The sequence below is a fragment of the Prorops nasuta genome, unplaced genomic scaffold (assembly GCF_024137725.1).
Source record: "Prorops nasuta isolate Cenicafe-Biocafe unplaced genomic scaffold, Cenicafe_Pnas_1.2 PNAS00023, whole genome shotgun sequence".
Lineage (NCBI taxonomy): Eukaryota > Metazoa > Arthropoda > Insecta > Hymenoptera > Bethylidae > Prorops > Prorops nasuta.
Genome location: NW_027116820.1, coordinates 3,819,966 through 3,832,405, shown reverse-complemented (window position 1 = coordinate 3,832,405; position 12,440 = coordinate 3,819,966). Strand labels below are relative to the sequence as shown.

Sequence of the window (12,440 nt, the reverse complement as noted above, 5' to 3'; positions counted from 1 at the left end):
CACAGCTTGCGCGCCTGACCACTAGGTGGCCAGCGCCAGGAGCAGCTCTCTCGCTGGCAAGTTTCGTGCCGCGGAATTATAGATGGGTCCTTGATAAGGACCCATCGCACCTCAGCCTTGCTCGATCGCTTAGCAACAGCAAAGCACCGCAGCAACTTTTTGAGCCTATCGGCACCTCCGCCTCCACGGCATTTTTTGACGCCTCCACCAGGCCAGCAAACGAGCGCCTCCACCGGCGAAATCTACGGGTCCACTACTTTTGTAAGTATCACCCAACCACCCACCGCCTACCAAGAGGGGACTACCCCTCTGCGGCAATATCCTCCCTCCTAAGGGAGATTTCTCCGGGGACTTCCCGGGAGAAGTTAAACCCTCTCCTTCCCCTCCACATTGCCTCCGAGGACTACCTCGGCCCAGTGTTCCGACCCTCAAGTTCAGGGCTCTCGGAAGAGTCGGGTAGCGGGAGGGGTAGAATTCACCCTAGGGGTTGGGGTGGCTCGGAGCCACTATAGCTCTGTGAGAAGGAGGCTGAGGGGTAAGGGGACTTCCCCTTCCCTAAAACCACTTCTCCTACTTCGCTTCCTCCCGTGGCTGGAGATTTTACTGGGGAATACCCCAGGGAAAATTGCCCAGTCCGGGAGCTTCTAAGTCCGCGTTCCTTTCTGGGGAATTCTGGTTTCTGGGGTTCCTGGGAATCTTCGTCTACCGAAATTCCCTAGAAGTTGACGAGATCAAATTCCCTAGAAATTCGATAATTTTAGTCTAGCGGTTTTTGTAAATATATATTGTAAATTGTGTATATTTTTATTTATTTAAATAAAGAATTCATTTTGCCTATTACCTTGGCTTTGAATTTTATTCTAGAATAAGACCTTTCCTTCTGACCACAGGTTCGGAGCTCTTTTGGGACACTGTTTCGCACAAATTTTTGGTCCTTCGAGCCGGATTTCCGGCAAAAAACGTTCGAAGTACATCAGTGTTCCTGAGTGGGCATTCCGGGCTGTGTTTTGGATTGTGGTTTTGTTCTGGAATAGGGTTTCAAAAATGGCTAGCTCAGGGGAATTATAAGAAGCCATCAACTACGTGCCCATGATTCGGGATGAATTCGTTCGGTTGGTCGTTAACGTTAAGAAGCGTGGAGTGCACAATTTCACCCTTCCCTTTTTGGAAGATAGGCTTGCAGCCGTAGAGAAGTGGCTTAAAATGTTGCATATAAAACTCACATTAAGATCACTACTCACACTAAACCGGCAGAATTAGCTAAAATGGAGTACGTAACCGATAGCTGGTATCAAGCGGCCCTTGATGCCATTAGTGACGCGGAAGAATTCATCCTAGGACATCTAGATGAACTTCGGTCCAATCAGGTAATGTCGGCATCAGGTCCCACTGCACCTTCAGGCGAAATAAACCACATTAGGCTTCCAGTTATCGATTTACCGAAATTTTCCGGGGATTACTTAGAATGGAACAACTTTTATGAAACGTTCCGTTCCATTGTTCACGACAAAGTGTATGTCTCCGGTCGGGACAAGTTCCATTATCTAAAATCCTGTCTGCAAGGAGAAGCAGCTACGGTCATTAAATCTTTAGCGATAACCTCCGAGAACTATGAGATAGCATGGGACACTCTGGTAGCTCGGTACACTGACAAACGGATGATCACGGATACGTTCTTAGATCAGACCTCGCAAGTACCCATGCTTCGGGGTGACAATTTTAAGGTTCTGAAAGAAGTTAGGGACTCAGTTACGGTTGCTCTCAACGCCCTTAAAACTATGGGATACGGCGTCGATCAATGGGATCCCATAATTGTTCATTCGCTGAAGAACAAACTGGATGACACCCTTCGTTTGGCTTGGGAGATGTATCTGGGAAGCAGCAAGGATTATCCCACGTTCATTCAATTCTCTGAGTTTCTAACGCGTCATATTAACTCCTTGCAATCATTAGGTAACAAACCTAAGACTTCCAAGAAGGAATCGGGGAGATCCTTGAAGTCACACGCTACTAGCGTGAATAGTACCGGTTGCGCTCACTGTGGTAGTAACCATCTCTTGTATCAGAACAAGGACTACCTTGCATTGACCCCTCAGGCCCGTTCAAAGTTCGCATTTTCACAGAATCTTTGCATCAACTGTCTGAGGCCCGGGCATAGTTGCTCCAATTGTTCTTCTTCGTCACGATGCAGGAAATGTAGTAAAATGCATCATACTTTATTGCATTTTGACAAATCTGGCACCGGGGGGAGCAAGGCACGGGGGACTACCCCCGGGGTCAACACCTCTTCCGAGCCAGGACCCTCTAGCTCGAATACTACAACACATCTCAGTGTTTCCGACACTCGATCAGTTCTATTGGACACTTTCTCTGCCAGAATTGACGCTCATGACAGTTCTCGTATTATAGTCCGCGGTTTAGTGGACACGGGTTCAGAAACTTCCTTTATCTCGGAAAATCTAGCTCAACAACTACGGGTATCACGAAAACGTGTCAACGCGACCATTCATGGCGTCTCTCTGAATTCGGCTCAAAACGTTCGAGCAGAGGTACAGATTACGCTTCATTCTCTATCACGACACGGTGTTTCGTTGGACATAACTGCATTGATCTTACCAAGGATTACGCAATATATGCCTTCGACTTATTCTCCGTCGTCGTTTCCAGCACTCAGCGAAATTGATCTGGCCGATAACTTCGCGTCAACCAGGGCTCCAATTGACATGCTTATTGGGGCAGACTATCTTGCAGCATTGATGGAAGGTCCGTACTTGCATTCTCCTGATCATACGTTGCTTGCCCAGCGGACTATTTTCGGGTGGATCGTAGCTGGGGTCGTACCCAAGACGGGTCACTCTCATACTGTCACGATGCATCATTGCTTTGAGGTGGAAAAAACTCTTCGCGACTTCTGGGAACTGGAAGAAGTTCCGGAAGTCAAACCCATGTCCACAGAGGACTCCCTCTGTGAACAACATTTTGTGAATACGGTATCACGCACCACCTCAGGTCGTTTTGTCGTTGCTTTAGCTATTCGATCCGACATCGAGAAGCACAGCTTAGGTTCTTCCTCTCGGGTAGCAGAGAAAACCTTAACACGAATACTTCGGCGATTGGAAACCTCTCCAGAATAAGCTGAAAGCTATTCTCAATTCTTACGGGAGTATCAATTGTTAGGACATATGTCTCCTGTTCCTATGAACTCTGAATTTCGCGTCTTCCTGCCTCATCATGCAGTTTTTAAGATCGAGAACCAGAAGACAAAGATTCGCGTTGTATTCAACGCATCTTCTAAAACATCTACGGGCGTATCGCTTAACGACACGTTATTCACTGGACCCAAGCTCCAACAGGACATCACGCGGAACATAATGAATTGGCGTGCCTTTCGATATGTTGGCGTGACGGACATTGTTAAAATGTTCCGACAGATTCTTGTGCGTTTTGAGGACCGCAAGTATCAGAACATTTTATGGAAGACTGATTCCGGTGTGCTTCAGGCTTTCGAACTCAACACGGTGACCTATGGTACGGGACCGGCACCTTTTTTATCCTTGCGAGTTTTGCGCGAATTAGCTTCCACGGACGGGGCTGACTTCCCTCTCGCGCAGGATGTTTTATTAAATTCTACATACGTAGATGATATACTCTTCGGGGCTCATGACTTAAAACAACTCAGTTCGGTCAGGGAACAACTCATCGCTCTACTAGCGAAAGGGGGCTTCTCCTTGAGCAAATGGGCATTCAATCAACCGGGGACTTCCCCGCTTGAACCTACCGAGCCGCACTCTTTCTTTGAGGATCCTGCTGGGTCAAGTAAAGTCTTGGGCATATATTGGGATCACGGGGATAATAGCTTTCGCTTCCGTGTTTCTCCTTCATCTATTGGTGTACTAACCATACGCATCCTCTTATCAGAGAATGCTAAGATCTTTGATCCATTGGGATGGATCTCTCCCATAGTCATCACTTTAAAGCAGTTAAGGCAATCCACCTGGTTACTTAAACTCTCTTGGGATGAAGAGATTCCTGAGCCTATTCAGTCCAAGTGGCTCAAGTGCTATGAGCAGCTCTGCGACTTTCAGGCTTTGAGTATTCCACGGTGGACTGGACAATTACTTACTACTAGAAAACGCGAATTAATCGGATTCTGCGACGCCTCAGAGCTGGCCTACGGTGCAGTCGCTTACGAACGTCTCACGGACGAAAACGGTCATCTTTCGGTACATTTAGTAATGTCTAAAACAAAGGTCGCGCCTATTAAGACCACTTCAATACCTCGGTTGGAGTTGGTTGCAGCCGCACTTCTAGTCAAGTTGTTGGTTCACGTCAAGGCAAGCTTGGTCGGGAATTGTGATGCGATTCGGTGTTACTCGGACTCGCAGGTCGCGTTAGCTTGGATAGCAAAGCAACCCGTACATTGGAAGACATTTGTGGCCAATCACGTTTCGTATGTTCAAACGCATTTACCTAAAGCCAGCTAGCATTATGTACCCACTAAGTTGAATCCTGCAGACTTGTGCTCAAGAGGAACCAGTGTTCAACAGTTATCAGAGGACTCACTTTGGTGGCATGGGCCTGCTTTTCTCCGTGAGCACACCGCAAATCCTGTTCAGGTCTTTGAAACCGCAGAAGAAAGTCGAAAGGTAGCGTTAACCGCTCAACTAGACACAACTAAGTGTTGGTTTTTTGATAAGTTTTCGTCTTGGTCTAAACTGGTCCGAGTTATGGCCTATGTTCTTCGATTTGTCCAGCGGACCAGGAAAACCGGCCAATGGGAGGACTCCCTCCTGTCCGCTTCAGAGATTCGCGACTCTATAGTCGCTATAGTACAGGTTGTTCAACGGACACACTTCGCAGCCGAGCTTTCAGCCTTGAATCATGGGTCACGTATACCGTCTCGGTCAAAGCTTCTTTCCTTACATCCGGTCATTGATTCACAAGGAGTCTTAAGAATAGGGGGGCGGCTTCGGAAAGCCGAAATTTCTGAACAAATGAAGCACCCCATTATTCTACCGGATTGCCACACAACTGCCACACTCATTAGGCAAACCCACCTAGATACACTTCACGGGGGACTCCAATTGACTTTGTCCACGTTGCGACAAAAGTTTTGGGTCATGAATGCGCGAAATCTAGTAAAGTCATGCGTTCACAAATGCATCACGTGTGTTCGCGAACGCGCTAAACTCGGTAGCCAACTCATGGGTTCACTTCCTGCCGCTCGGGTTTCTCGCAGTTTTACTTTTGAACACACCGGAGTAGACTATACCGGGCCCTTTCTGGTGAAATTACATCGCGGTCGTAATGCAAAATCTATAAAATGCTACGTGGCAGTGTTCGTATGTCTATCTACCCGTGCTGTTCACTTGGAACTCGTCTCTCGACAGGATACCGAGGCCTTCCTCGCCGCGCTGTCCCGGTTTATCTCTCGTCGTGGAAAACCCGCCTTTATGTACTCCGACAACGGCCTTAACTTTCAAGGAGCGGCCGCAGATCTCAAACGCGCCTACCAATGCGCTCTAGAAGCCGCCCGCACTTAGACAACGGATTCCCTCAGCGAAATGGAGTGGAAATTCATCCCGGTCGCTACACCCCACTGGGGTGGTCTTTGGGAAAGTGCTGTAAAAAGTATGAAGCACCACCTGAAGCGCTCCATCGGAGTTTTCGTGCCTAATTTCGAGGAAATGACCACACTGCTGTCCAAGATTGAGGCCTGCCTCAACTCACGGCCTATTTCGCGGTTACATGATGATCCTGAGTCGTTGGACGTACTCACTCCGGGGCATTTCTTGTCAGGTCGGGCGTTAAATTCTCCCACGGAATTTTCCACATTGGATTTACGCGAATCGTCATTAAACCGTTGGCAAAACGTGATTAGAATCACCGAAACATTCTGGAAGAAGTGGTCTTCCGAATACCTCCACACGTTGCAGAATAGGCCAAAATGGCAGAACACGAACTCGGAATTTGGTGAAGGAGATTTGGTCCTGATCAAAGTACCCAACAACCCCCCGCGCATGTGGACCTTGAGGCGGATTCTCAAACTAGTCCCAGGGGTGGATGGGGTAGCTCGCGTAGCTATACTTAAAACCGCGAGAAAAGAGATTCATCGGAGTCTCTCGCAACTTTGTAAACTCCCTTCTTAGCCGTTGCTTTCGGGTCGTATCAGGGTCTATCTTTACCCTGCCTTACGTCATCCTGGGACTCTTCAGGTTGTCATCTCTCCTTCTCAAGCTTCCTGGGACTCGTCAGGTCGCTTAACTTTCTCCTTCTTAGCTTCCTGGGACTCTTCAGGTTGTCTATTATCTTTCCTGGTTTCCTGGGACTCTTCAGGTTACCACCTCCTCTCTCGGGCGTCCTGGGACTCTTCAGGTCGTCCTGTCTCCTGTTCCAACCTTCAGGAACACTTATGATTTCCGCCATGTCTTTTCTTCCAAAACTCCCACGATACTTACTGAGTCTTCGTACTCATCATTTGCCTTTTTTGGTGCAGCGCGATTGATCATGGCGGATTATCCCTTGGCTCACCTATTAGGCATCGGATATGAGGACGAGGGGGACGATGCCCTCGAGTTACATGCCCCCCGGGAGGAGTCTGAATTTCGGTTACTTTTCGGCCATATTCTCCTGGAGGGGCAAAAGAAGACGCCGGCACCGTCACCACCTCCAACCCCAGCGTCACGACCGCTGGCGAGACGGCAGAGGCCCGTCATCGCCTCAAAGAAGAGCATTGCCTCGGCGAACTGGTGTGGGAAAGTCCTCGACGATCCCAGCGCCAGGGAGTTCGAGCGCAATGCTAAAAAAATCAGAGTCCGGGCATTCGGGCAGGAGATAGAGGTGCCCCTCTATACGGCCCTGAAGTTGCGCCGCTGGAAGGACTGGGCCCCGCAGGGCAAAATAACCCTGCGGTGGTCGCCGGCCCTAGAGCTTCATTCAGCCAAGCTGCATATGAAGCTGAAAAAATAGTCGTCTCCTCCCTATCAGTTTTATATCTTTTATTTTTTTTTTGTAAATAAAATTTGTTTAAACTGAGTTAACTTTCTTCTTCCTTGTCTTGACGCCATCGCGTCAACGGAAGGAGTTTGTTCGAGATCGGGAGGAGCAAAAATGCTGAGAAGTATATTCCACATTTTTGCTATATCTCCCTGTCTCTATTGCGTTCACAGGGGACGGCTAGACCAACAGCGTGTAGCCGCTCCACCTGTCTCTCTCTATCTCACACCGCGGCGCGCTTGCGTGTCTACAGGCCCTGGCGCGTCGCGGACGCGGCATAGCTTGCGCGCCTGACCACTAGATGGCCAGCGCCACGAGCAGCTCTCTCGCTGGCAAGTTTCGTGCCGCGGAATTATATAGATGGGTCCTTGATAAGGACCCATCGCACCTCAGCCTTGCTCGATCGCTTAGCAGAAGCAAAGCACCGCAGCACCTTTTTGAGCCTTCCGGAACCTCCGCCTCCACGGCATTTTTTGACGCCTCCACCAGGCCAGCAAACGAGCGCCTCCACCGTCGAACTCTACGGGTCGACTACTTTGGTAAGTATCACCCAACCACCCACCGCCTACCAAGAGGGGACTAACCCTCTGCGGCAATATCCTCCCTCCTAAGGGAGATTTCTCCGGGGACTTCCCGGGAGAAATTAAACCCTCTCCTTCCCCTCCACATTGCCTCCGAGGACTACCTCGGACCCAGTGTTCCGACCCTCCAGTCCAGGGCTCTCGGAAGAGTCGGGTAGTGGGAGGGGTAGAATTCACCCTAGGGGTTGGGGTGGCTCGGAGCCACTATAGCTCTGTGAGAAGGAGGCTGAGGGGTAAGGGGACTTCCCCTTCCCTAAAACCACTTCTCCTACTTCGCTTCCTCCCGTGGCAAGGGATTTTATTGGGGAATACCCCAGGGAAAATTGCCCAGTCCGGGAGCTTCTAAGTCAGCGTTCCTTTCTGGGGAATTCTGGTTTCTGGGGTTCTTGGGAATATTGGTCTACCGAAATTCCCTAGAAGTTGACGAGAACAAATTCCCTAGAAAGTCGAAAATTTTAGTCTAGCGGTTTTTGTAAATATATATTGTAAATTGTGTATATTTTTATTTATTTAAATAAACGACTCATTTTGCCTATTACCTTGGCTTTGAATTTTATTCTAGAATAAGACCTTCCCTTCTGACCACAGATTCGGAGCTCTCATGGGACATTGTTTCGCACAATGGATGACGTTTTTATGAATATTGGCTTATTCTTACTCTGCCAATCTTTCAATGCTTGCATCTTTGCCTGATTCTAGTACCAGAATGCAGGAGTGAAAAGCCCAATTGTTTATTCAACTCCAATAGTCAGTATGTGTGCGAACCTTCCTCCTTGGATTTTTAATTCAATTGTACCAAATGTATTTAAGTCAAAGCACAAGTATTACTATTTGCTATAATACACTTGCACAGTGACTGTAAAATACTAAATGATAACATCTGAGTAAACCTAAAATCAAATTAATCATTTAAAAATCTCAATTCTTCAAAGAAAATAATATTTTAAAGAAACATGAATCATTCCATTTGTTAATCAACATTTGACTTTTTACCAAAATCTGACTTTGCGAAACTCCAGTAACTCCATCAGCTGCTTGGGGTGATACAGGGGCATGACTGGAAAAGCAATTCGCAAAGCTTTAAATAAACTACAATCAAGCATATAATTAAATCTGACATTGTCGTTTTGCATACCACATTTCTTTTTAGCACCAATTACTGTTACATTTATGCTGCTAATTCTTGACAAAGGTATAACCTATCGGACAGTTGAAACCCACATCAGTTTAAAGAGAAGAAACAACTAAAAATGTATTTTGTTAATGATTTCAATACCTGGAAGTTTAGCATATGGTTTTTAAATACTTTAACAATTTCTTGCAATTAATATACTCTTGATAATCACCGATGCACATAAATGTTGAAAGTATACTTCTCCTTAGCACAGTGTTGAAAATATATAAATATCAAGTAACACGGTAGTGTTACGCGGCAAGTAATTAAAAGACAGCGTGACACTACCTACTTTTACGCCAAGATTGAAAAAAACTATACCTATGGATATTTCCGATTGATATATCTGGTAATTGGTTTATTTAATCAAATCTAATAAATTTTTCATATTACAATGTCGATATAAGCTTTCCAACAAGATCACAAACATTCAAATCGGTTCGAACATTGTAGAGATATTAATATTTGTATTTTTGAAGTGCCCTTTTCCATTAATTTCTTCCGACCGAAAAATTTCTTCCGACCGAGGTATAGTGTCTGCATCGGATCTCTCACTCTTTCACGTTACAGATCCATCTACTGTATCTTCTATCCTTTATTAGCTGTGATCTTGGCTGCGTTCATTTATTAACTGCAAGTGCTGAAACTCTATAATGTATGTAACGTAAACTATAGGTTTTCAATACTGACAGTACATAAATGAACACAGCCGCAGAATTATATTCTCAAACGTTGCAATTGATGGCAATACATATAGTGGCTATTCTTATATTTTAATAAAATGAATATGCAATACGTTTAACTAGTTACGGAAACTGTTGGCTCATCTAATAAAATGAAATTGAGATACGTTAAATTAGAGTTTTGTGACCTGCAGGTAGTGGAATAGTGGAATAAATATTAATAACACATTTTCTGTAAATAACCTCTCGTATTATTATTATATTTTTATAAAATGCTTAACAGTCAACATATTGTTCAATAAAGCAACAGTAAGCATTACATGAAAAAAAAGTAGTGGAAGTAATAATTTGGATATAGCAGCTAAATATTTTGAGTCTGAGCCATATGTGAATATTTCAGAATTTATTCAATTAGATGATGCTATGAAGGATAATGAATTGGGAGTTGTACCAAACGAAGGCCTTGTATTTAGTATGGAGTAAGATATATAAAATTCAAAGATAAAGATATTAAAATTTATAAATACATATTTAAGTTTTTTGAGCTATATTTTGTTGTATTATTTTCAGATATATGGTGGAGAATTCTGTTTGGTATACGATGATACATGGTGCCTATTCTTGTAGTCTAATAAAATAAAAATGAGATAAGCTCAATTAGTTACGGGAGCTACAGGTAGTGGATATGTAAGTATTATCACAATTTCTGCTCATAACCTTGAATTATTATTACATATTTATGAATGATAGGCAGTCAATATATTGTTAAATGCAAGAACAACAAGCATTGGAAGAGAAAAGAGTAGTGGAAGTAATCAATTTGGATCTAGCAGCTGAATATTTTGAGTCTGTGCCATATATGGATATTACAGAATTTATTCAATTAGACGATGCTATGGAGGATGATGAATTGGGAGTTGGACTAAACGAAGGCCTTGTATTTAGCATGGAGTAAGATATATAAAATTCAGAGACCAAGATGTTAAAATATAAATACATACTTAAGTTTTTAAAGATATATTTTGTTGTATTAATTGCAGATATTTGGTGGAGAATTATGTTTAACTGGATGAAATATTAGGAGATGTAGATAGTGGCTACAGGATCTTTGATAGTCCAGGTCAAATTGAACAGTACACACAAATGACAGTCATACGCCAACCGATTAACATGCTGCAAAATCTAAATTTTCATATATGTAGTGTATTTTTAAAAGATAATCTATTTATGATGGAGCTGTGTTTTTATCTAGCACTATGGCTGATCTTAGTGTTATGATAAATCTTAAAATACCTCATGTAAGAATTTAAAGCAAGGTAGATTTATTATCAAAGTATGCAAGAAAAATGTATGGTTACTTAGAGCCTAATCCATATTGTTTATTTGCAGATATGAGCAATGAATCTTGAAATGTAAAATATTTTTTGAAGTTGACAGAAGCTTTTGGTAGGCTGTTTGAGGATTACTGCCTAGTTCGTTTTTATCGATTAAATGTCAAAGAGGAGGAATGTATATCAGATATTAAACTTACAACAATTGACATTATACAATATGGAGGAGATGCAGATGTTAAAACACAACACTTTGATGAACCTAATTAAAATGAGTGATAGTGCAAATTATTATAAAATTAATGTAACATTTTAAACAGTTTAATTATGCATTTTTTTATATTATTCAGAAAAACTTGGAGACTAAAGCTAAATTATATAAAGAGCAAACTTATAATTAAGTGAAGCTCTCATGGTAAATTATGTAAATTTATTTTTACATAAACTTATCTTGCATGACAAAAAAGTGTTCAATTGATTTACCTAATTAATCTTTTTCACAGTAATAGGAGCTATATAGTTAAGTATGAAATTCTTATAACAAAATTTTTTAACCTTATTGGGCTTTAGGAGAACTACAACGAATAGATTAACAATGAGTACAAATCACTGTTATAACAAAACTAAATATTTAAAGCTTAATGAGAATTAGTAGAAATTTTTTTAAATGTACCTAAAATGGCCACTCATGAAAATCTGATAAAAATACATATTTTTCTTAACTATAATCCCCATGAAGGTACAAAGTACCTGGAGAGAGCATAAGTTTACGGGGTTGCCAGGTAAAAGGTGAGAGGAAAGAAGACTGGCTACCATTTTAGTACCTGTAGAAATGTAGCTATATATATTATTATATATATGTCATATTGTTAATCTAGAATATCGTGAACCAAGATAAATTAATAATACGAAGTGAATGTAGATGATTGGTGAATGGCGGGAAATAGGAATATTTACCAAATGCAAACTGATGCAACCTGTCCATTGAACTCATTAGAATGTAGTGTAATCTATAATGGGCTATTACCGTTATTATATAAACCTATTAAGGTATTTAAAGTATAATACTTTAAATAAATTAAAAAGAAAAAAACAATAATTTATATAAAAATACGTTATGGAAAATATTGCACATTCAAATTAGCACAAGAAGTTTATAAAAGTTTGATTGAATTTAATAATTGCATATAGAATAAATAAAAAGATATTAATGAAATTGCCCTCTCCAGGTACTTTATACTGCCATGTTATTTGCACATCAACACAGTAACAATAAAGTAAAAGTGTTAGGCTGTAGTATATACACATACTAAGTCCATACTGCATATTACGTAAAATATCCGTCAAAAATAAAGAAATTTATTATTAGAAAGTGTTGATGGCATGAATGCATCATATATCATCTAGACTCTACCAGAACTATATCCATTACCTTAATGTTACTGTATTGGTATAAATGGAGAAAATACTTGAATTTTAAAATACTTTTTCAATGAAACTATAAATAATCATAAAAAGTTTTGCTTTTAAATATTAAATTTTTCATTAACTTACAAAGAATCTCGGAGAATCATAATGTCAATAGTGTATTCTTATCCATCTATGAATTTATTAATCTTAAATCTAAACATTACTACGGTAGAAATAATTTAATGTAAGCTTGCGTTACTGTATA

The 12,440-nt window shown here is 42.2% G+C and overlaps 2 protein-coding genes and 1 pseudogene across 2 annotated transcripts; all 3 read left to right on the top strand.

Moving 5' to 3' along the window:
• Nucleotides 1-1,265: 1,265 nt before the first annotated feature.
• Nucleotides 1,266-5,543, top strand: LOC136781625 (uncharacterized). The gene is made up of 5 exons (XM_066740519.1): nt 1,266-2,059; nt 2,192-2,936; nt 3,165-3,678; nt 3,919-4,415; nt 4,503-5,543. Exons 1-5 carry the CDS (start codon nt 1,266-1,268, stop codon nt 5,541-5,543), a joined length of 3,591 nt encoding a protein of 1,196 aa, XP_066596616.1.
• Nucleotides 5,544-5,564: 21 nt separating this feature from the next.
• Nucleotides 5,565-6,149, top strand: LOC136781624 (uncharacterized). Its single transcript, XM_066740518.1, has one exon. It carries the CDS (start codon nt 5,565-5,567, stop codon nt 6,147-6,149), a length of 585 nt encoding a protein of 194 aa, XP_066596615.1.
• A 4,054-nt stretch (nt 6,150-10,203) lies between these two features.
• LOC136781623 (GPN-loop GTPase 3 pseudogene) lies at nt 10,204-11,035 on the top strand (annotated as a pseudogene).
• The last annotated feature ends 1,405 nt before the right edge of the window (nt 11,036-12,440 follow it).